The following is a 24,180-nucleotide window of genomic DNA, read 5'->3' on the forward strand; positions in this document are numbered from 1 at the left end:
ATTCCACTAGCATGTCTTGCATCTCTTCCTGCAGACACCAGCTTCCCCTCCAAACCCTTCCATCTTTCCCAGCAGAAACACTATTAATTAAGGATCCATGTGCATAGTTCTTGTACAGGTTACAAAAGGCCCCTGTGCCATTAAATCCATACAAGTTCCCCCAAGAGATAAGCAGGGAATGTTTTATCTCCACTTTACAGATGAGAGGCATTTGCTCAAAGTCACATTGCAAATAAGAGATGGCTCCAGGACAGGCATAAGGAAGTGCAAGCAAATGCATGAGTCCCTTGAGCACTGAAGGGCTATAATCACCCACTACCAAATATTTCTTTTCCACTTGGGCCCAAACTTAAGGTATTTGCTGTGCTCAGAGAAACTTCCACTGTGAAGTGCTTTGTAAAAAGTTCACCCTTCTTTGGGAGAATTTAAACATCTAAGGGCACCTCTACAAGCTGGAGTTTGCATTTTCATTACTTGGAAAGATTTTTATTAGGTCTGTGCTCCACACCCAGAATAGTGTAAGACTGCAGGGGAGGCAAAGAGCCATCAGCAGCGAATAATACTTGGGCTCTGCTCTCAGGATACTGATTTAGAGGAGAGACTAGGACATGCGCAATGTGACCAATATCAGTATCTGATTGGGTACAAAAACAAGTCTTCCTGGAGGATGTCCTCTGGGCTATTAAGTGTGGCTCTAACATCCATGCTCCTCACAAAATACATGGAATTCCAGTAGATTAACAGCACCCCCCGCGCACACACCTTAGCTCTACATAATACATACTCACATGACAAAATAATGGTTTGTTTCTGTAACTTAGTTTGTGTAGCAGAAGTCACTATTTACAGTTACTCATTTTTTGTAACAAATAAAATAGTTTACGTTAATTGCAAATGCAGTTCGAGTAACACTTAGCCTTGAATAATGTCATGCTAACGTGATAAAACTACCTCAAACAAGGTAAGAGTTTGGGCCAGGCTCGGTGGCTCACACCTGTAATCCCAGCACTTTGGGAGGCCGAGGCAAGGGGATTGCTTGGGGCAAGGAATTCAAGACCAGGCCAGGTAACATAGTGAAACACCGTCTCTACAGAAAATAAAACCTGGATGTGGTGGCATGCACCTGTAGTCCCAGTTACTTGGGAGGCTGAGGTAGGACAGTGATTTGAGCCCAGGAGTTCGAGCCAACAGTGAGCCATGACTGTGCCACTGTACTCTAGCCTGGGTGACAGACAAGAATCTACCAAAAAAAAAAAAAAAGAATTTGGTCTTGGATTCAGGTAAATCTGGCTCAAATTTAAGTTTCGCCACTTCCTAGCTGGTGACGCTGGGTACCCTTGGGCAAGGTACTGCATCTCCCTAAGCCTCAGTTTCCTCCCATGTAAACTGGAGATAATAAATTGATCTGTTTCTTAAAGACATTAAGAAAGCTAAATAAGCCTAAGAAATAAAGAAAGCCTCAGGTGGATCACCTGAAGTCAGGAGTTTGAGACCAGCCTGGCCAACATGGGGAAACCCCAAATCACGGCTAATTAAACAAAAATTAGCTGGTTGTGGTGGTGGGCACCTGTAATCCTATTGACTCAGGAGGCTGAGGCAGGAGAATCGCTTGAACCCAGGAGGCGGAGGTTGCAGTGAGCTGAGATCACGCCATTGCACTCCAGCCTGGGCAACAAGAGCAAAACTCCATCTCAACAACAACAACAACAACAACAAAAATTAGAAAGCCTTACACCGAGTAAACTCTCAACAAATAGTAGCAATTCACTATTAAGAATGTTCATCTTTGAGTAATTTAGTTAACTAGGGTGACAGGTTAATATTGATCATTAGCTTCATGTTGAACATTCCCAGAAGCTAAATCCCTTATGAAAGGCACAGGACTATAAATCAGTGGAGTGGGGGTGTTGTAATTGCCCAGCAATGTGCAAATAATTCCCCTTAAAACCTGGGCAACATTTCAGACTTATTATTATCTATTCAGGACACTAACTCCTAGTGACTGTTAAAAGCAAAAGACGACTCATTCTTATAACATATATATATGTTAAAATATATATATGGGTAAGACGTTATTTTACCCTTAGATCTGAAATATGGCTCCACTGGGAGGCTAGAGAAAAAGATATGTAGAATACTTGCCAGGATTAAAATCTTGCATATTAGTAATGAAGAATTTTTTAATTCCTTGCATGCTTTAACCAGCTGTTAAAAATAAACATTGTGAATTACTGCTAAATCCACTGTTGGTTGAAAGACATTTGCCTGGATCACTTTGCTACATGCAATTTCTTTGTAGTGAACTAGATTTGGCCTTGGTCATAATTACTTGAGTTCAATGAACTCAAGTAATTATGAACGCAACTTGAGTTCAATGAGTTCCTGGTGTGCCCAGGTTCTAAAATACAGAAGGGTAACATGGTATGAATTTGCACAGCTTAGAGATACCATGGACTGGTTGACTCTATTTCTGGTTTGATTTTCAATAGCAAAAGGCTGTTTTACACTAAAAGATCAGGTAACCAGGCACAACAAGATGTGTTGCCAAAGAATCCCTTTGGCTCAAGAAAAAGAGGCTCTAGGTTGGCTGGAAAAGTCAGCACTGGGATGTAGCAGTGCTTGTCAGTGTCAACAAAGAACTGGGCCCTGCATAAAGGAGCAGGTGGGGGGTCACCTGAATCCAAGGCCCTTTGGCGAGTCCCATCTCCCCCTTCATTCATTCAGCAAAGTTGTACTGAGCCCCTGCTGTAGCAAAGCACTACAAAGGGAAGAGCCAAGCAGAAGTCAGGAGCCTCTCAGCATCTTGCAAGGGAGCCAGTGTTTATTATCTGGCGCCAGTGCTCACCTCCTTGTTGAAAGATAAGAAACACCTAGAGTGCAGATTACCAACCAACACAGACTTTCTCAATCAGAAGCATCAGGGAAGAGTTTGGAGTCTGTATATCGAGGTAAAATAGATGTAAGGAGTTCCTGAAATCATTGGTTCTGATCATTCCCCTGCCCCCCCCCCGCTCTTCTGGTTGTTACAGTGAAAGGACCAATTCCAGAGCTTCCTACTCTGCCATTTTACATGATGTCACCCTTCTGGAGTCTGCATTTTTAATTTAGGCCTTGAATGTTCTTATTGGCTCAGGCTGGGAGTCTCAGGTGTAAAAGAAGCAGTAACTGGGGAATCAGCTGTAATTTCAGATAAGGGACCACCTGGCTGAGAAGTGCATTCACCCAGTCAACAAGCATTTATTGGGCATATGAAGGGTATAGAAGTAGAAAAAACAGACATGGTTCCTGCTCTCATGGGGCGTTTATGTTCTGGGGACCAAATCACTTCATCAAACAATTTCCATATAAAACAAGAGTTTGAACTACACTGCTTAAAGGTATGTTGGTCCCAAATATACATTATTTGAATAAACGTAATTCAAATAAACATGATTCTAGAAAAGGAAATCAATCTCATTTTGTAAGAAAAACTCCAGCAAATGTTAAATTACCCAGGGACCAAAAGACGACCCCCGTTTGAAAGAAAGAGGGCACAGAGTTGAGTGGAGAGGCTGCCTTTGGAAACCACGGGGTAGGATCACCTGTACCCAGGAGTGGACTGTGGACATGGCACACCAGGACATGCTGCGATTCCTGGAGAAAAATCGAACTTAAAGGACCTTAAGCAGAAAAGAAAGTGAACTGAAGACTCACGTGAGAGGATGATCTGGAATGATGAGCGTCCCGCAGGCAGCGTTACGGAACCCCAGTGTAGTCACCAGGACCTCCTCCTTCTCCATTTTTTGGCTCTTCTTAACACACAGCTGGACCCAGCAGCCCAAACATCATCAGCACTCGGTCCTCTCCTTCAGGTAGGAGGACCCTGAAGAGGAGCTGCACCAAGCGCCTGTCCTCCCCAGAGAAGCAATCCTAGCGGAAAGGGTTTCTCTAAACCTGCTCCGGGAGAAAGGCTGAAAGGATGACGCTGACTGGCCCATCGTGGCCCAATGACTGCGGCCGAAGGATGGAAGTCTTGTGAGTGGTCAGGCCTGCACGTGGAGGTCAGCCCCACGAAAGGGCTGGGAGGGACTTTTTGTCATCAAAAAGGAGCATGGGGTATCATTCTCTAAAGTGAGATATGCTGGTGAACAGCACACAACCTGGTGTGCCATCTCTAAGCAAGAGATGCTGGTGAAAATTTTAATAACATTGCTGGTGCTGGCTTCCAAGGCCAGCCAGCAGGGGCACCAGTGGCCCTATAATGATGTCTAATTGGGTCAGAGCTGGGGCGTGGCATTCTGCAGGCAACTTCTACCCTTTGTAAGGCTGGGTGAACCGGAGATTTGGAAAGCAATACAAGGTAGAAGCAGCCCCAACAATCTACGACAAAGCAACACTTGCCTCTTTTATACACCATGTTAGATGGTTGAGGAAAATAAAACATTTTCTTGAAAAGAATCCCTAGGCCTATTCCCTAGGTTTGAGAAACACCACAGCATAGGTAATTTGGTGCCATAATGAGTTATTTGACCCTCCACTAACTGTTACTGCTTGTAATGTGGCACTGTCTGCCCCTGTCACCAGAAACAGCACTGAGGACGTCCAAGAAGTATTTCCAACAGGCTTTCCAGACCCCTCTTCCCTTTTTGCAGGTGGGAGCAGTTTGGGCATTACCTTTAGGTTCCAATACAGGGCTCCTTGTTGCTCACACATCCTTCCTTCATTGCGACCCTCCATCAACCATATGGATAACCTCCCACACACTCTTCAGAAGCCATGGGTGAGGTAGCAGTGCTGGGTGGCTTCTGCCCAGACCTCTGAGAGCATCCCCAAGTGCACAAGTGTGAGCATAATTTTATTGTGTTAGGCAGGGTTGAGTGATTCAATCTAAGGTTGAGGCAAGGTGAGGGCAGCTGGGAACCCTAGAACTAATGGAATTTCATAACTGCAGCGTCTCCTGACCATAGAAGGGAAGGGGAGCTCCCTTTCAGGAAATAGACTAAGTCTTTTAAAGTGGTGAGTTTTCAGCTGAGATGTGGAGGGAGCACAAATCACTTGGCCCACATTCCTCCCCCATTCCCTGACCTCCTTATAGCATTAATACTCCCCCAGATCATATAGACAATGACTTCCCTTACTTACTAGACCTCATCTAATCTTGACTTAGTTACGACAGTTCTAGTGTAGGTTGGCTATTTTCCCCAGTCTCCAGAAGATTAGAAACAGTGAGTTATCTGTGTGCTAGAAAAGAGTGTTCATCCATAGCAGATGGGAAAACAGCATTCATTGGACAAATACTTATTGAACTCCTGCACTGTGCCAGGCATTAGGAGTATAGCTGTAAGCAAGACAAAGTTCCCACCCTCATAGAGCTAACAGGCATTAAACAAATAACCGTACAAATGTTTACAGTTATGAGCAACGCTATAAAAGGAAGGCAGGAAGCTATGACAGGCCTGTAGCATCATTTGTAGCAGGAGGACCAATCTTAAATTGCTGGGATCAGGGAAGGCCTCTAGAAGGAGACTTAACAAGAGACACGAAATAAACATTATTCAGGCCAAAAGGAGGAGCAGGGAGCCTGAGAAGCTTGGAGCCCACGAACCTACAAAAGGTCAGTGTAATTGGGGCACAGAAGGCAGAATAATGTGAGATGAAGTTAGAGAGATAGGCAAGGGGCCAGTTCAGACAAGGCCTCTTGGTCACGTTAAAGATTCTCAACCTAAGGAAAGTTTCAGCAGAGAAGTGACAAAAGATTTGCACCTTTATAGACTCTCTTGGCTAGGCATGTGGAGAATGGACTGAAGGAAGGAGGGTGTGGATATGGGTGGAAGAGCAAATGGGCTACTATTGGAATCTATGGGAGAGAAGGTACACCTATACCTTGGGCAGTTTTAAGGCATGATTACAAGTAAAAATCAACTGGCTCAAACATGGGTTAGGTGTGTCAAGTTTAGGAGAGGGCAGGGGTCAGGGATTATCCCAGATCTCTGGGATGGGAAATTCAGCAGGTAGTGGAGATATTTACTAAGGAAGGGAGCCCTGTAAGAATTTGGGGTGGGAGAGGATTATGAATTCCACTTTGGCTACACTGGCTGACAGGTGCATGTGGGACATCCAGGTGGAGTTGCAGAAGTACTTAGGTATGAGTCTGGAGCCCAGGAGTGGTCTGGAACTGTACATCTAGTAGTACATATTTGGGCTGGGAGATGGAAATGGAGGTCATGGGCTTAGGTGAGCTCACCTAGGGAGAAAGTATGGTATTAGAACAGGGCCAAGGAATGAGCACTGAGAAAATCTACCATTTCAAGCTGGAGTGGGAGACAGTAACAGAATTGGGGAGATATGGAAGCAGGAATGTGGTAGCCAGGTTCCACATTGGCCTCCAATGACACCACCTCCTGGTATTCATATCCTTGTGTAGTCTCCTCCCACACTGAATACGGCTAACCTGTGTAAACACACGAGACTGTGGAAACGACGGTGCATGGCTGTGGCTGTGAGTATAAAATCTTTTTAAGATCTCAGAAAGGCCTGATGTGGCACCCCAGAGAGCTGTTCAGACAGTAAGGCCTCTAAGAAGCACAGCGTATTGTCTCTTGGCAGTCTGAGCAGAAGCTCACAGTGGAGGACTTACCTCAGAGATTTGTGGGTGTGGCTTTTGTGAGTGAACTGCAATAAGACTCAGGTGACATATTCAAAATAATGTTCCCAGTACCACTGCCAGCTTGAATGGAAAGGGATATAGTGCAAAATGTTAACACAGCCGTTGGGCCCCTAAAATCCTTCTGGCAGGAAGCAGGCAGAGAAAGCTATGTAGCTGGAAATGTGGGCAACCTTTCATGGAAAAGGAAGGATGACTCATATGGGGCCAAGAGCTCAGCCTCCAAGATCGCCTTTGACCATCTCCGTCTTCCGGTATAATACGGAAATACCTTTGTGTATTTCCTTCCCCTACTGAATAGGATTGACCTGCATAACCAATACACTGTGGAATGACACTGTGACATTTGAGGCCAAGTCATAAAGGACAATGCAGCTTCCACCCTGCTGTCTTGGATGACCTGCTCTGGGGATGAGGATATTCAAGCAGTTCTAGAACAATACATGGCAGGTGCTCATATGCGTTAACCCCAGGCTAATGCAAAAGCTTCTTTATGACAGAAAAGACTCCAAACACGTTTTCCTAAAAACAATCACTACCATCACCTCATACTGATGTTGCAATTTATATTAAAAGTACTTTCACCACATCTTGCTTTATGCTCCCAATGAACCCTATGAGGTGGGTGGGTTTATAGAAAGGGCAAATGCAGTCAGTCCCAGCTCCCAAGTGAGGAAGCTAAGTTCTAAAGGGCTTCTGTTCCTTGGTTAAGGCCACACACGATATTCACGGTGTTGGTATTCTGACATCAAGTTCAGAGCTTTTCTGAAAATATCCAGGCAGCATTCAACAGGGATTGCTCATCTATTTGTATTTTACAGATACTCTCAAGAGTAACTCTAGCAGAACTTTCCACAGTAATGTATCCCCCTTGTAATGTTCCCATACTATCCTTTCTGTAGCTGGAGCCATGGACAGACATGGACTCTGTCTTCTTTCCACTTGGGTTCCTATGCAACAGTGTAACTGGATCATCTGTAACAGTTTGTGGGTGGCCAGACAGTGCTGCCATTGTTCAATACATTCCTCACTGGAAGCTGTCTTCAGAGAGCCAATCTTCTTCCCAGTAAGAAAACCCGTCTATGAGTTTAGAGCTCTGCTTCATTTTTAAACTAAAAATGGCATCAGCTTGACTGACTCCCTTAATCATCAGATTTTTAGTTGCTTCGTTTTGGCCTTCTTAGAGGCCTAAACTTTACAAATAGAGTATATCCAAATACACTTGTTGCAGGCTCTGAGGGCACACCCAAAGACATTGCAGAAAGTCCAGTAGCAATAGCCCTCTAAAGAGAACACTGAGGAAGAAAGCCCTCATAAGGAATGTACCATGACAATTCTGATAAAAAGAATGGCTATGTGTGTTGAGGAGCACTTTGTATGCTTGAATTTAATCCTCAAAAGAATCCTATGAGGTAGAATAAAGGCCTAAACATCAAACATTACCATGTGTTCACATAGGCATAATGCCCTGATATCACAAAGGGCAAAAGTTAACACCTAAAACGTACCCTGTGAATAGCTAATGCCTCTCCAGCAATAGCCACCATCCCCTCGAGGATTGCTCTGTTAGGGATCTGGGCCAATTTGGTGTTTTTCACACGCATTCAAGCCTGATAGTGTTTTGCCATTCCCACATCAGTCAGAGGTTTTAGGTAGATGCAGACTGCATAAAATGGAAATAAGTATATCTTGCCCTCTAAGAAATGCCAAGACGGGCATGTCCAACTTAACTAAGCCTACTTCTATGGCTCCAAACTGACTTCTATTGTACCCACCTAAAACAGAAGGACATAACAAATCAAATTTCAAACTAATCTCTGCTTCTTCTTTTTCATTCCCATCTGGATTAGTGCAAGGAAATAGGACATAAAGATTCAATCCAAGAACCTATTCTTAAGTAGCAATTTGAAGAGCCAATGTTTGGCACCAGATATCACTGTACACATTTTAAAACCCATGTTTCTTGAGAACCATCTCAGCCAACTGTGATCACCTTATTTCTGGCCCCTCCTTCACAGTGACAGAATCACAGAAGAAGGCAGCCACATGAGAACTGCTGCAATCAGGAGGAAGACCAATAGCCCATCCCAAACAAAACACTCCGAGTCACGACTTCCAGAACTTCTGCCATGACCATGGGCTTTAAACCATTCCACTGCTTCCTGGAGGTCAAATGGCTGAGCCTTATAACCTAGCTCTTTCTTGGCTTTCTCTAAGCTAAAATAATGTGTGACACCAGTTTTGTAAACTTCAGTGCGAGTGAGGAAGGGCTGGAAGTTGTAGAGTCGACCCAAAATGAAGTGAACCATCTCTGTTAGAAAAGCAAAGCAGTAGACCAAGGTCAATGGCAGGCGGGTAGACGGGAATGTGTAGCCCAGGCCCTCAACCAGAGGCCGGAAGAACTCAAAGTTGTTCACGGGTCTGCCATCTGAGATGAAGTAGGGCTGCCCAGAGGCAATATGGCCCTTGTCAGCTCTCAGGGCTTCTGAGGCCAGAATGTGAGCCTGCACCAAGTTATCCACGTGGACAAACTCAACCAGGCTCCTGGGGTCCCCGTAGACAAACTTGAACAGACCCTTCTCGATGTAGCTGACTATTCTGGGAAGGTGTCTTTGTTCTCCAGGCCCATAGATGCCAGCTGGCCTCAGAGCGCAGGTTCTTAAGACACCGTCGCCTCTGTCCAGGGGTGTAGCATTCGCCTCCAGCACCTTCTGCTCTGCAATTGACTTTGTCCGAGAGTAGTGATCAGGGTGGAGGTGAAGAGGCAGGTAGGGCAGAGATTCATCCCCATTTCTGATAACTTGACCTCCAAAGATGACATTGAAAGTGCTGGTGTAAACTAACCTGGGCACCCTTCTCCTTTGGCAAACCTGGAGGACGTTGTCTGTGCCCCTGACGTTGACTTCTTCGATCAGGTTTCGATTGAGTTGCTCCCGCCCTGACATACCATAAGAGGCAATATGGAACACACAAGTGACGTCTGCATCCTGGAAGGCTTTCTCTACGTCAGACAGGTGGCGGATGTCTCCTTGTATAAACTGGATTCCTTCTGGAATGGTTTGAGCAGGGCTGCTGATGTCAAACAGAATCACATGGACTCCCTTTTGGTTCAGGGCACAGCCCAGGCTGAAATAAGAAACAGTAAACGTTGAATCAAGTCACTCTTAAGCTGTGCCTAGGGGAAGTGTATAAAGTAATTTACCAGTCAAGGTGGGGCTGATCCAAGTCTTCTTGGCTCATCCTGAGCCCCTCACTATGCATGTTCCTTGGCGCAAGCCTCGCTTCTTCAAATTTTCAAAAGTGAGAATCCTCTCAGCTACTTAAATTACAAAGAGAGAGGCTTTATCTTCAAAGAATGGTGGCATTTTTCCCTCTTGGTTCTAGGGCCCACTATCTATTCTTTGGAATATTTGTGAATAATAACATAACTGTGAAAGAACAGCTATGATTTAAAATTGTTTTTGGTGATGTGAATAGTCACCCCTCCCAATTTAATGGCTTTATAAATAATTTTTCTTTAAGTGAAATATACCTGTAGTTCTTAGCTGCAATGTCTGAGCAGTGGGCAACACAGATCATTTCTGGTTTGACATTATACAAACAAGTAAAAGTCTGCTCTGTTGTCAGAGTTGAAAGCTTCTGGCAACTACCAGTAAAATAATTCCATGTGTATATTTTATAGATACACTTACCGAAAACCAAAATAGCCACTTCCTCCTGTAATGAGGACAGTTTCCTTTTGAGATCTTTTGGGGTCCATATGTGGCAGTCAAAAGATAACTGGACCTGAAGAAAGAAGTATGCATCACTGTTACTGATCCAAATGCAAATGTCATTCTCCCTAATTTTGACCTAACAAAAACAAAAAGTCAATACGCTGTAGTAGAATGAAAAGGTAAGGCCTGGGTCTAGTCACAGCTGTGTCATTGAGCTACTTTCCCTTCAGTTCCTGGGCTTCAAATTTCTCCCGATGTAACATGGGGACAGTAATACCTGCTCTGCCCACCTGAAAAGGTTAATGTGGAGGTTAAATAAGAGAATGTACTTGGCAGTGCTTTGAGAGCCACAAAAAACGTTTCGAACATAAGGCATTATTGTAAATTCTTGAAAATGATTAGAGCCTTTTTGAAAATAATTGATTCAAATTTGGTAGGAAGAGGCATTTCCCCCCCATGCATCAGAAAATTAGAGAGCACTCTAAAGGAAGCTCCCAACATCTTTTCTTCAAAATTTTGCACTGCAGCATGGTTTAATACTGCTTTATTAACCCTATACTTAAAAAATATGTATATGGGGAAAAACTCCTTTATGTAGCAAACCATGCCCCACCTCCCCCACCGCAAATCTTGCAAGTACTTAAAGTACAAGTGCTCAGTGCCTTTGGGGATCCCACTTCTCTCTCCCTCTTCTTCTGTGGCCCTCCCCGCATTTCTTTCAAGGCTCCAAGGCCCCCTTCTCCCAAAAACAAAACTAAATAAGCAAAAACTAAGACACCCAACTCCTTCCATGTAAGAGGGAGAGAGGCCAGGCACGGTGGCTCACACCTGTAATCCCAGCACTTTGGGAGGCCGAGGCAGGCGGGTCATGAGGTCAGGAGATCGAGACCATCCTGGCTAACACGGTGAAACCCCGTCTCTACTAAAAATACAAAAAATTAGCCAGGCGTGGTGGCGGGCACCTGTAGTCCCAGCTACTCGGGAGGCTGAGGCAGGAGAATGGCGTGAACCCAGGAGGTGGAGCTGGCAGTGAGCCGAGATTGCGCCACTGCACTCTAGCCTGGGCGACAGAGTAAGACTCCATCTCAAAAAAAAAACAAAAACACAGGAAGCACACAGGTCCTCAAAGGCACTGGGCACGTACACACACACACACACACACACACACACACGTGTGCTCAAGTCAACAGAGACACTCAGAGGTGTGGTTAGGCATGAAGACTGCAAGCAATCAAGAGCCCTACCATTTCTCTTTCCCAGCCAGGCACCCACGACTGCAGCCACCGCACCACGAAAGTAGACTTCAACATGGAAGAGTGTGGAGACAGGAGGGAAGCGGGAGCAGCAGAGGTTAGGGCTATGCAGGATGAAGAGCTTGTATGGCAGAGAGGCTATGAGTGTGAAGTCAGTGTACATGCACAAAGAAAGAAAAAATATGGGGGACAGGAATACACAGTGAAGACGTCTCGCCTCCACCCTTAAATGGTTATGTGATCTTGGCCAAGACATTTCTCTAGACTTCACTTTTCTCTTCTGTCTGGTTGTGTGTTGTGCTATGTTACAGGAATGCTAAAGTTTCTAAAAAGGCAGCATGGTACAGTGGAAATAATAACAACAAACACATACCTAGTGCTTACTACTAGGGCCAGGCAGCATGCTAAGTGCTTTATGTATATGTTAGCCATTTAATCCTTTTAATAATCTTACTAGGAAAGTACTATTAGATCCTGTTTTTCAGCTGAGAATTACCACAGAGACAGTAAATAAACTTGCCCAAGCTTACCTGGATTCACACCCGATGGCAGTTTGGCCCCAGGAGCCCGCACTCTTAACCACTAAAACACAGTCTTAAATGAAAAGAGAATGGACTTTGGGGTCCACTTACCAGTTGTGTGATTTTGGACTGTGTGTTTACCACATGTGCTAAACACTCTGAACCTGCTGCTTCATCTAAAAGTGGAGCTGATAATAAGCCTGCCTGAAGACTGCATGGGATAATATGCAAAAAATGTCCAACAAAACACCTGACACCGTATGGGCACTCCACAGATGTCATTCCTTGAGCTGCCCTTTTTTCACACTCCAGAGTTTAGAGATCCAACTATTTTATCTCATTTCCACATGACATGACTACATCTCTCAAAAGCACAGGGTTACAAAGAGTTTTGCGAGTTCTTCTGAATACCTGTGTGAGTGTATAAGACTGCCAATGAAGCGAATCAGATCACTTATGCAGAATCAGTCAGTGTGACAAGTGAAGACAAGGTTCAGCAAGTGACTGTCTCAGTGGTTTGAGGGTATGGAGAAGAGTGAGAAATACTAGGGAAACGGAGCAAAATGGGGCAGAGGATGGCTGATGAGTTCCCAAGGTTCCATTAAGCAACTGCTACGGTTGTGCTTTCAAGAAAATTCATGAAGAATGAATGTGCCAGCACTCCCTCAATGTACCTAACAGTGACCTTGTGATTCTATTGTTTTCTGAGTGCAGAACACTCCCATTTGGATTTAGAGTAGTCATAAAACCAAATGCAGTCAATTCTGTTCTTTAGTGTACTCACAACCCTTCATGATGAACGCTATTTCCCAGCACAGTAGACATCAGTTACTGATATATCAATACAGACTTCCCACATTCACCTCCATGACCTGGTCACAATTTCCCACTCTTCTGCTACTGGCACTCCGTGCTCCAACCGTACAGACTTTCCTTATCTTGAAGATGCTGAGCTCATTAGTGCCTCCTGTTCTCACTTCAGTGTGACACATCGTGTACTAGGTTCTTTTCTGGCAGCTTCTTGCTCAATATTTAGGTCTGCTGACAAGTCCTCAGAGAGACTTCTCTGATCACCCTAGCTAACACAGATGCCTGTACCCTAAATGTTGCTTTGTTTTCTCCACGGAACATTTTGCTATCTATCTAAAACTATTTACTTTTTATTATTGATCTCCTTCCCACAGAATGTTAAGTTCTATGAGAACTGAGGTCTTCTGCCTTCTGGGGTGTCCCTACTAGAATCCAGAACATAGTAGATGCTCAATAAATATTTGTTGAATCTATGGATTATTCTGAACACCCTAAAATATATCCAATTTAGTAAAATTGTGATGGGCACAAATTACCCAGGGCTCTGCAGTGTCTAAGAGTTGCTGTTCTGCAAGACATTAATACTGCCATTTTAACAATAACATATCTCCTAAAAAGTGCTGGGTTATGAAATGAAAGATACAAACCCAAACGAGACAGAGGTCCTGCTTTCCAGAGCTTACAAATAAGAAAGAGGCTTCTACAGATACCAAAAGGAAAAGGCAAAAAAGATGAAAATAAGGTTACTGTTATAATGTTGGTATAAACAAAGTGTGGTGGGAAACCAAGGTGAGGGGTGGGGAGACTGATTCTGACAGGGCACATCAGGAAGAGATCATGGGAGAGTGAGCTTTAGCGCTACAGGGCCGATGGGAGGATCTAGGTAGGCTGAAAGGAGGGTTATCACAGGTGGGGGTGCACCACGAATAAATGGATCAGATGCAGGGAAGGCTGTGCTGGGCAGCTAACATGGTGAGTCCGCCATGGCTGGTGTGCAAACTGAAGCACGGAGCTGATGCTTGAGGGTGAAAAGACAGCCTGGGGTGAGCCTGGAGACAGGCTTCTGTCCCCTTCCATAAAGTTTGAATCCCATTCTTTTTTTTTCTTTGAGACAAGGTCTCACTCTGTTGCCCAGGCTAGAGTGCAGAGGTGTGACCACGGCTCACTGCAACCTTGATTTCCTGGCCTCAAGCGATCCTCCTACCTCAGCATCCTGAGTAGCTGGGACTACAGGCATGTGCCATGATGCCTGGCTAATTGAATTCCATTCTGCAGACAACACAAGCCTTTGTAGGTTTACAGCAATGAACTGTTGGGGCCACCTTGGTACTTGTGAAAGAGAAGGCTTCCCCTGGAGGAGGAAATGGGCCAGGGTCCAGGTAAGGGAGATGTGGCTCTAGACTAGTGGGTTACCAGTGAGGACAAAAGGCCAGTGTGCTCAGGTGAAATCAGGGTGAGGGCTGGTGAACAACTGCAGGAGGTGGCAGCGTGCTGCACCCAGGTGATGTTTTCAGGAAGGTGATGTCATTAATTGAAACAGTAAGTTTTGGAAATGTTCTTGTCTGGTTGAAAGTTTTGACAAACAGGATGCCAGATAACAATTTAAGATCTTCTTAATATCTCTGTAAGAATTCCACCATAAGGAATTCTGAAAATGGACAAGGCCTTCAAAAGCCCAATTAAAACATTCCAACGGAAATACCTATCTTTAATTAGTCTTTGGTTTTAAAATTACACATTCCAGTCCAGTCACAAGACCATAGGTCAATCATGGTTCATGTGCACATTAATCAAGTAAGGAACATACAACTTCGGATTATTAATGCTTCAGAAACCTGCCAGGCCTAGTGATGCTACTCCATTACCTTCCAACTAGTTTCAGAATGATCTGAGGCAAAAACTTGTATAACTGACCTGATCAGGGGGGTGAGAAGAGAAAGATAAGGAAAAATTAATAACAACAAGATAAACAGCAAGAAAAAAGCTTATCCACCAGGCCAGTAAAGCCTTCGCAGGATGGTAGCCATCTGCTGCACTGCTGGGAGCCGCCTCCTCCCTTCCTGATCCCCAACATTGATAAGCACAGAAAAATCTCAGCAAACGCATTTTGCAGACCTGCCCCCATCCAAAATTCTCATGAATCCTAAGCCAGAAGGGAGAAAAGAGAATATACAGTTGTTCTTCAACCAGCTGCCTGATTTTCATCTACTCTGTGGCTTCTGTTTTATTAATTAGTTTCTGTCTGATTCCTTCTAGGGCTGGGCACTCAGACCTGCCTTTATAATGGCAAGTGCTTGAAGGTCCTTCCAAAATGTGGCTTTGTTCAGTAATTGCTCTCCCGTGGTGGGGAGGGCTACATCTGACCTGAGCAGTCATTTTAGTGGATACAGGTTAAAGTTAAGCACATGATCAAGAAATAAAAAAAAAAAAAAACTTAATTACGAACAGTAAAAAAAAATTAAATTTAAAATCCACCTGACCTCTTGAGAATACTAAGGTAAAGCAAGGGTAATAATGTTGACATCTCAAGGGAAGTTAGGAGAAAAAACTAATAAAAGATGACTGGGAGTACTTTACATTTTAAAAGATCTAATTAAATGCTAAAGATCAGAAATAAGAACCTTTGATTACGCACACAGTTCCTTCATCCCTATGAGTTCAAGAGACTGTGCTACTTGCCCTCTGGTATCATAATGCAATATAAAAATATGGGTGTCATTAGCATTTCACCAATAGAAAGTATGGAACAGCGAGAATTTAAGACTGTTACCATAAAAATAAAAAAACTGTATTTACTTTAAGAGAGATTAAAAATATCTCCAAGTACTATAACCCCACGATTATGTGTTTTAAATCACTGTACAAGTGCTGACCAGAGGTAAAAGGTAACTGTATTCTTATTATATTGAGATCTGGCAAATATATTGATGCTAGAGGGCTTACGAAATGGTGCTGTTCAAATTCCATGCATGATCTGAAAATTATCTACTTGTGTTTAATATAAGGAAGTCAAAACAATAAAAATAAATATGCAGTTAGAGGGATAAGGAGAATTCTGATACAGATAAAAGAGATGTGACACATAAAATTCAAAAGGGGCTGGGTGCAGTGGCTCACGCCTGTAATTCCAGCACTTTGGAAGGCTGAGGTGGGTGGATCACTTGAGGTCAGGAGTTTGAGACCAGCTGGGCCAACATGGTGAAACCCTGTCTCTACTAAAAACAGAAAAAATTAGCCAGGCGTGGTGATGCACACCTGTAATCTCAGCTACTCAGAAGGTTGAGGCAGGAGAATTGCTTGAACCTGGGAGATGGAGGTTGCAGTGAGCGGAGACTGCACCACTATAATCCAGTCTAGGCGACAGAGTGAGATTCCATCTCAAAAACAAAAAAAAACAAAAAAAAAAACAAAAAACCAAAAGGCCAAACACACCTGGGAAGAAAATTACCTAAGGGCATAGAGTTAAGTATAAACCAGTATACTCGTAATAGATATGGGTATTTATGCAGGGTTTTGAATATAACTAGGTAGCAGGACAGCTGTCTGTAATTCAGGGTCATCACCTGAGGTGTTTCAAATCTTGTTCGGCTACCTAAACTTCTGCCTAGATATTTGTGGCACAAGTGCCTTGCAATTCCTCACAATGCTGATGACAAAGAAATGAAATAATTTTGTAACTGGTATTTCCCATCTGTTTCCCAAGCTACAGTATAAATGCCATGTGAGCACAGACTGGCAATATCTGTAGGGACAAGGAATATCTAGCAGATTGTAGACCCAGTAAATATAAATGGGGTGAACATTTTGCAAGCTCTTCAAATGCCTCTTTCTGTCCTATCTGCAAGGAGTACTACACTTGTACTTTCTTCTTCACTAGGTTAGCAGTTTGCCACATCTATAAATCGAAGTAATATCAAGTAATTGAATTAATATCTAGTAATTGAAGTAATATCAACTGCCACTTATTAAGCACTTACTCTGTGCCAGGCATTGTGCAATAGTCTGTCTGTGAATTATTTCACAACCCTCTCAGATGAGTACTAATTTGTTAATTCCATTTTACAGATGAGAAAACTGAAGCTCAGAGACACAAAGTGCCTAACTCCAAGTCCTACAGCTAGCAAATGGTAGAGCAGGGATCTGTACCAATAACCCAGGTACATCTGACTCTACAGTTCATCTTAACGCAGCAGCACTTGAGGCTGTGCAGAGCCCCTACCTGAAGTGCTGGGTACTGACCTGAGTCCTGTGAGGGCTTTCACTGTTAACACATTCTGCAACCTCATTGTGGTTCCTGCAGTTCCCAGAGAAAATGAATGGAGGTGGCCCATCTTCTCCCATGTGGCACAGGTAGCACTGATGAAGGGTTAAGACTCCCAGTTTGGAAATCTGGGCATTAGACTTGGCTCTTCCACCAATTCCCTGTGTGACCCTAGGCAATTCACTGAACCTCTGTTTCCTCCTCTCTAAAATAAAAACAGCAACAACCATGGCTACACTTATTATTTATTATGGGTTAGGCAGTGATATGGTTTGGCCGTGTCTCCATCCAAGTCTCCTGTTGAATTGTAGCTCCCGTAAATCCTGGAGGGACCCGGTAGGAGGTAATTGAATCATGGGGGTGGGTCTTTCTTGTGCTATTCTCATGATAGTAAGTCCCATAAGATCTGATGGTTTTATAAAAGAAAATTCCCCTACACAAACTCTCTTGCCAGCCACCATGTAAGACTTGACTTTGCTCTTCCTTTGCCTTCTGCCATGATTATGAGGCCTCCCCAGCCATGTGGAACTGTGAGTCCATTAAATTACCTTCCATTATAAATTACCCAGTCTTGGGAATGTCTTTATTAGCAGTACGAGAATGGACTAATACAGTAAATGGGTACTGGGTAGTGGGGTGCTACTGTAAAGATATCTGAAAATGTGGAAGTGACTTTGGAACTGGTTTACAGGCAAAGCCTGCAACAGTTTGGAGGGCTCAGAAGAAGACAGGAAGATGTGGGAAAGTTTGGAACTTCCTAGAGACTTGTTGAATGGCTTTGACCAAAATGCTGACAGTGATATAGACAATAAAGTCCAGGCTGAGGTGGTCTCAGAGATGAGGAACTTGTTGGGAACTGGAGCAAAAGTGACTCGTTATGTTTTAGCAAAGAGACTGATGGCATTTTGTCCTTGCCCTAGAGATCTGTGTAACTCAGAGCTTCAGAGAGATGATTTAGGGTATCTGGGGTAAGAAATTTCTAAGCTGCAAAGCATTCAAGAGGAAGCAGAGTGTAAGTTTGAAAAATTTGCAGCCTAATGATACAATAGAAAAGAAAAACCCATTTTCTGGGGAGAAATTCAAGCTGGCTGCAGAAATTTGCATAAGTAACAAGGAGCCAAATGCTAATCATCAAGACAATGGGGAAAATGTCTCCAGGGCATGTCAGAGACCTTCTTGGCAGCCCCTCCTATCACAGGCCCAGAAGTCTAGGAGGCAAAAATGGTTTCCTGGGCTGGGTCCAGGGCCCCCTGCTCTATGCACCCTAGGGACTTGTTGCTCTGCGTCCCAGCTGCTCCAGCTGTGGCTAAAACGGGCCAAGGTACAGCTCAAACTGTGGCTTCAGAGGGTGCAAGCCCCAAGCCTTGGAAACTTCCATGTGGTGTTAAGCCTGTGGGTACACAGAAGTCAAGAACTGAGGTTTGGAAACCTCTCCCTAGGTTTCAGAGGATGTATGGAAACTCCTGGATGTCCAGGCAGAAGTTGGCTGCAAGGGTGGGGACCTCATGGAGAACCACTGCTAGAGCAGCATGGAAGGGAAATGTGGGGTTGGAACCACCCCACAGAGTCCCCACTGGGACACTGCCTAGTGGAGCTGTGAGAAGAGAGCTACCATCCTCCAGACCCCAGAATGGTAGATCCACCAACAGCTTGCACTGTGCACCTAGAAAAGCAGCAGACACTAAACGCCAGCCCTGGAAGCAGCCAAAAGTGGGGCTGTACCATGCAAAACCACAGGGGTGGAGCTGCCCAAGACTATGGGAACCCACCTCTTGCATCAGTGTGACCTGGATATGGGACATGGAGTCAAAGGAGGTCATTTTGGAGCTTCAAGATTTGACTGCCCCGCTGGATTTTAGACTTGCATGGGGCCTGTAGCCCCTTCGTTTTGGCCAATTTCTCCCTTTTGGAATGAGTGTATTTACGCAATACCTGTACCCCCATTGTATCTAGGAAGTAACTAACTTGCTTTTGATTTTACAGGCTTATAGGTGGAAGGGGCTTGCCTTGCCTCAGATGAGACTTTGGAGTGTGGACTTTTGAGTTAATGCTAAAATGAGTTAAGACTTTGTGGGACTGTTGGGAAGGCATGATTGGTTTTGAAATGTGAGGGCATGAGATTTGGGAGGGGCCAGGGGCGGAATGATATGGTTTGGCTGTGTCTCCACCCAAATCTCACCTTGAATTGTAGATCCCATAATTACCCCATGTCCTGGGAGGGACCCAGTGGAAGGTAACTGAATCATGGGGGTGGGTTTTTCCCATGCCGTTCTCTTGATAGTGAATAAGTCTCACAAGATCTGATGGTTTTATAAAGGGGAGTTCCCCTACACAAGCTGTCTTGCCTGCCACTATATAAGACGTAAGATGTGACTTTGCTCCTCTTTTGCCTTCTGCCATGATTATGAGGCTTCCCCAGCCACGTGGAACTGTGAGTCCATCAAACCTCTTTCCTTTATAAATTACCCAGTCTTGGGTATGTCTTTATTAGCAGCATGAGAATGGATTAATACAGGCAGTTTAAAGGTTTAGCATTTAAGCCTCAGGACAATCTTCTGAGGTTGTTACTAGTATTATCATCAGCTTTCAGAAATGAGGAAAATAGATCAGAGGTTAGGAACCTTGCCCACAAATTATGCAGGTCATAAGGGGTTGGGCAGGGTTCAGGGCTTGAAGCCGGGTCTGTATGACTCTTAACCACTACATGTAATGCCGCACAATAAGGCTGGGACAATACAGATTCACTTAGGTCATTATCTTATCACTGTGAAAGGAAAATAAATCTTGGGGTCCCAAGATCACTAAGCTAAAGGGAAAAGTCAAGCTGAGAACTGCTTAGGGCAAACCTGCCTCCCATTCTATTCATATATCTCTGCTCACTGAAATAAAGGCATATCTGATTGCTTCCTTTGGAGAGGCTAATCAAACTCAAAATAATGCAACCATTTGTCTCTTACCTACCTATGACCTGGAAGCCCCCTCCCCGTTTCGAGTTGTCCCGCCTTTCCAGACCGAAAAAAATGTTCATCTTACATCTGTTCTTGTCTCATGTCTCCCTAAAATGTAGAAAACGAAACTGGGCTCTGACCACCTTAAGAATACATCGTCAGGACCGCCTGAGGCTGTGTCATGGGTACATGTCTTCAACCTTGGCAAAATAAACTTTCTAAATGAACTGAGACCCGTCTCAGATTTTCAGGGCTCACTCCACCTCCACAATTTCTGTCACATCTGATTCATCTGGTATTATGACTAGCCTATAAGGTTTTGTTTAAACCTACTTACCTTTTCCCAACAAATACACGCAGTTTAAATGGGAACCTGTCACTGCCACTTTTACGTGGGAAACCAGAACCAAGTCATAAAGAGGAGGTAATCGTTCTCCCAAAGTGTGCAGAAAATCAAAGACAGGAATCAAGTATAGCCAGACACCTGTGGAAAGTTCGGAGCTTGAGGCCCCGATGTCCTTAAAAACAAAAAATGCGGACAGCCAGTGTTTGAGGCCTTGGCGACATTCTAGAAAGCCAAGCTGCGCCCGGTCCCCTGGGATCAGGAAGACATCTGAAAGGGTATGCTCCTTCCCGCCACCCTGCTCATTCACCACCGTCCCCCACCCCCGGGACCGCCACCTGTCGCGTTCCAGGCCGAGGCGGCCCAGGGTCCCCGCGGAAGGGCGGCGGCCCCCCAACCCCAGCCCAGGCCCACTCACAGCTGCAGGAACAAGGGCGCAGCAGAAGGCTACAGCAGGCAGAGAGGCCCAGGCCTCCTAGCTACCCATCGCCACAGCTGGGGCGCCGGAGCCGTCGGACCTGCCTCCTGGAGCCACTTCCGGGCCTCTCTAGGAAGCCTGGAGGTCTCGGCGTCTCTATGACGCGCAGGTGTCTCCTTCACCTTCACCGGCGTTGAGGTAGCAGGAGGTTCGCTTCATGAATTCCCCCACGTTCCCTGGCTGTGCGTTCCGCCGTGGCGGGAACCCTTTTAGGGTCACGTCTTCCCCCACGTCCCCTGTCTGTGCGTTCCGCCGTGGTGGGAACCCTGTTAGGGCCACGTCAACTGCTCTTCCCACCTCCAGTGTCTGCTTTTAGACTTTCACCTCCATCTTTGTTTATCCCCAAGGCCAAGACCAGTGCCTGATAAATAGGCACTCAGGTCAGCATTGCTTGGGTGGATGGATGATGGAAAAGGCTCTATAGGGAGGCAGAATATTCACTCTCCATGTATCTCTTTAAGTTTCTATTATCTCTGAGTTTCCATATCTATGTGTGCCCGTAGGTTTTCCTGTGTCCCTAATTTTCCTTATTTCTCTTTGTTCTGGTCGCCAAGCAGGCAGTGATGCCAAGACTAATCTTTGTTGCTGAAGGAACCAAGGAATGCAGAAAGGAAAGTTGGCATCCTCACTCAAAGGTCTCCTTTTGAGGCCCATCTTTTGTCTCCTCATCACGAGTGTGGTTCTGTGGATGGTTGCAGACTGTACACGTGTATGGACATGCGTCCTGGAATGGACCCCTGGCTGGGGAGGATTTCATTTTAGTGTCTTGGAGGATGGAAGTTTTGACTTCATGTGGTGCTCTTGCCGATAGATCTGGTACCAAAGGCAGACTCAGAGAGGTTCATATCAATTGCATGATTTACTGCTCAGTTTTCACTAAGCACACACAGTCACAAGGACAAAGCTCAAGTCCTAGGATATAAAAATTAATGAAGGCCAGGTGAAGAAATCAAGAAGTGCCAGTCCCTGGCACTGGCCTCTCTCATAGGATGCTCTGGCTTTCCTGCCTGTCTTGTCCTCACCTATTACGCAGGCATAAGTCACAGGAGACTTCTTGTGCTAAGCAGTCTTAAAGAACAGCTTTGCAGTGGCTGCTTAGGATGCCTAAAAATTAGAAGAGAAGAGGAAGGGTATTCAGGGGGCTGAGAGACCAGCTATATGCTCTTGAGGCCAGCAGCTAAGGAAGAAAAGACCCACCGAGGATGCAGTAAAGAAGACAGATTTCCTATGGGGGATTACAGGATCCTCTGAGGGATACCCAGATTTAGAGTGTGTGGATAAACATGAGAAATGGTGAATTTAAATGTTAATATTCTTGTGCCACCAAGGACTCTTTTAAAATATAATCAGGCGTGTTTTAAAGGAAAATTACAAACTCTATAATTGCTTCCTTAGCTTCCATCATAATTTAGTGAGTTGATTTTATAAAGGTCTGACCAAGAGATCTAAGATAGAAACAACTGGAGAAAGAAATTAACTTCAATGTGAGTTTGTATATCAGTGTTTGTTTACTATTGTCTTCCCCCAATAATATATCCAGGCAGTGGATGCATCTCAGAAAGATCAGTTTGCTGTCACAATTACAGGTGTGCAGTATTTTATTTCTCACTCCGATCACAGTCCAATTCAGTCTGCAGGGAAGGGGAAGAGTGCTGTGCTCCACATAATCACTCAGGGACCCAGGCTTCCCCCATTTGTTATGCCATCATGTTCAACTCTTGGCTGCCAAGGTCACTACAGAAGAGGAAGTAAGAGCTTGGCTTTCCCCAACACTTTCACTTAAAGTCTCCTGCATCCCCTTGAAATTCTTCAATCTCTTCACAGCACTTAGCTCATCTGAAATTATCTTGCATGTTACAATAATGAAAGCTCCGTGAGTGCAGAGACCTGCTTGATTGATTGGTGTATCTCCACTACCTACTATAGTGTCTGGCATAGAGACAGAATTTTTTTTTTTTTTTTTTACTGGTGAATTAATCAGCAAATGAATATATGTTACATTTCTGGTTGTCCCTGTTCATAATCCCAGGCTTGCAAACGAGACTTTCTTTTGGCCCAGCTTGGATCAGAAATCACCTCTACCATTGTCAGCTGTGGCAAAAGGACACAAGAACTGCTATAAACTGTGGTCATTTCTAAAGAACGGAAATTATTGTGAGCTTGGTAGGCACATGAGAACTTTGCTATCCAAAAGTGTGGATCAGTAACATCAACATCACCTGAGAGCTTATTAGAAATGTTGGGTCTTGGATCCCATTCTAGGCTTAATAAATACAAATCTGTATTCAGCAAAATCCCTAGGTAATTCCTATGTATAGTAAAGGCTGATAAGCACTGCCCTAAAAGTTCTATGACTTAGTAGTAGTACCACTACAACTCTCTGAGGTGGGTAAGAGAATCCTTGTAATAGTTCCACACTGCATCTGGAAATCAGCTGAGTTTAAGTGACTTACCCAAGGTCACAGAACTAGTAAATGACAGAGCTGTGATTAAAAGCCAAGGCTTCTGGCCGGGTGCAGTGGCTCACGCCTGTAATCCCAGCACTTTGGGAGGCTGAGGCGGGCGGATCACGAGGTCAGGAGATCAAGACCATCCTGGCTAACACAGTGAAACCCTGTCTGTACTAAACATACAAAAAATTAGCTGGGTGAGGTGGTGGGCACCTGTAGTCCCAGCTACTTGGGAGGCTGAGGCAGGAGAATGGTGTGAACCCAGGAGGCGGAGCTTGCAGTGAGCCGAGATCACGCCACTGCACTCCAGCCTGGGCGACAGAGTGAGACTCTGTCTCAAAAAAAAAAAAAAAAAAAAAAAAAAAGCCAAGGCTTCTGACTCCCATATCCTCCACATTCCATCTATTTCACCATGCAGCTGTCTTTCCTAGGTAAACCTATTTTCTTTCACTAATAAAAAAATATAAAGGGGAATAGACAGAAAAAAATTGAGCTATATTTAAACAGTGGTTAATGGCTTCAATAACTGATTTTAGAAAAGAAAACAAGCATTTATCACATGCGGTACATTTCATAAAATGGTTTTCCTCATTACATATTAAAGAACTCTCCAAGTAAAATAATGTTTATATTTCATTTATTCAGCAATTAAGCAACTTAATATTCTTTTAGAAGCATTTATAGCACTTATTAAGAATTATCAAGCATACTATTTGGGTCAATGGTTTTTCTTTTTTCCCATTAAAAACTTTTGAAA

At 44.3% G+C, this 24,180-nt stretch overlaps 1 protein-coding gene across 3 annotated transcripts; it reads right to left on the reverse strand.

Annotated features, from left to right (window-relative positions):
• Positions 1-7,192: 7,192 nt before the first annotated feature.
• Positions 7,193-21,311, reverse strand: SDR42E1 (short chain dehydrogenase/reductase family 42E, member 1). 3 transcript variants are annotated; one of them, XM_063700358.1, is made up of 4 exons: positions 20,914-21,044; positions 20,490-20,670; positions 10,336-10,429; positions 7,193-9,769 (listed from the first exon to the last, which is right to left on the reverse strand). In XM_063700358.1, the coding sequence occupies exons 3-4, from the start codon at positions 10,401-10,403 to the stop codon at positions 8,656-8,658; spliced, it is 1,182 nt and encodes a 393-aa protein (XP_063556428.1). In that variant the 5' UTR covers positions 10,404-10,429; positions 20,490-20,670; positions 20,914-21,044; the 3' UTR covers positions 7,193-8,655. The 3 variants fall into 3 exon arrangements, with proteins under 3 accessions (XP_063556428.1, XP_004058101.3, XP_055222735.2); XM_004058053.4 differs by lacking the exon at positions 20,490-20,670 and having other exon boundaries at positions 20,914-21,311; XM_055366760.2 differs by lacking the exons at positions 20,490-20,670; positions 20,914-21,044 and adding an exon at positions 9,846-9,962.
• Between the last annotated feature and the right edge of the window lie 2,869 nt (positions 21,312-24,180).

The sequence above is a fragment of the Gorilla gorilla genome, chromosome 18, assembly GCF_029281585.2.
Source record: "Gorilla gorilla gorilla isolate KB3781 chromosome 18, NHGRI_mGorGor1-v2.1_pri, whole genome shotgun sequence".
NCBI lineage: Eukaryota > Metazoa > Chordata > Mammalia > Primates > Hominidae > Gorilla > Gorilla gorilla.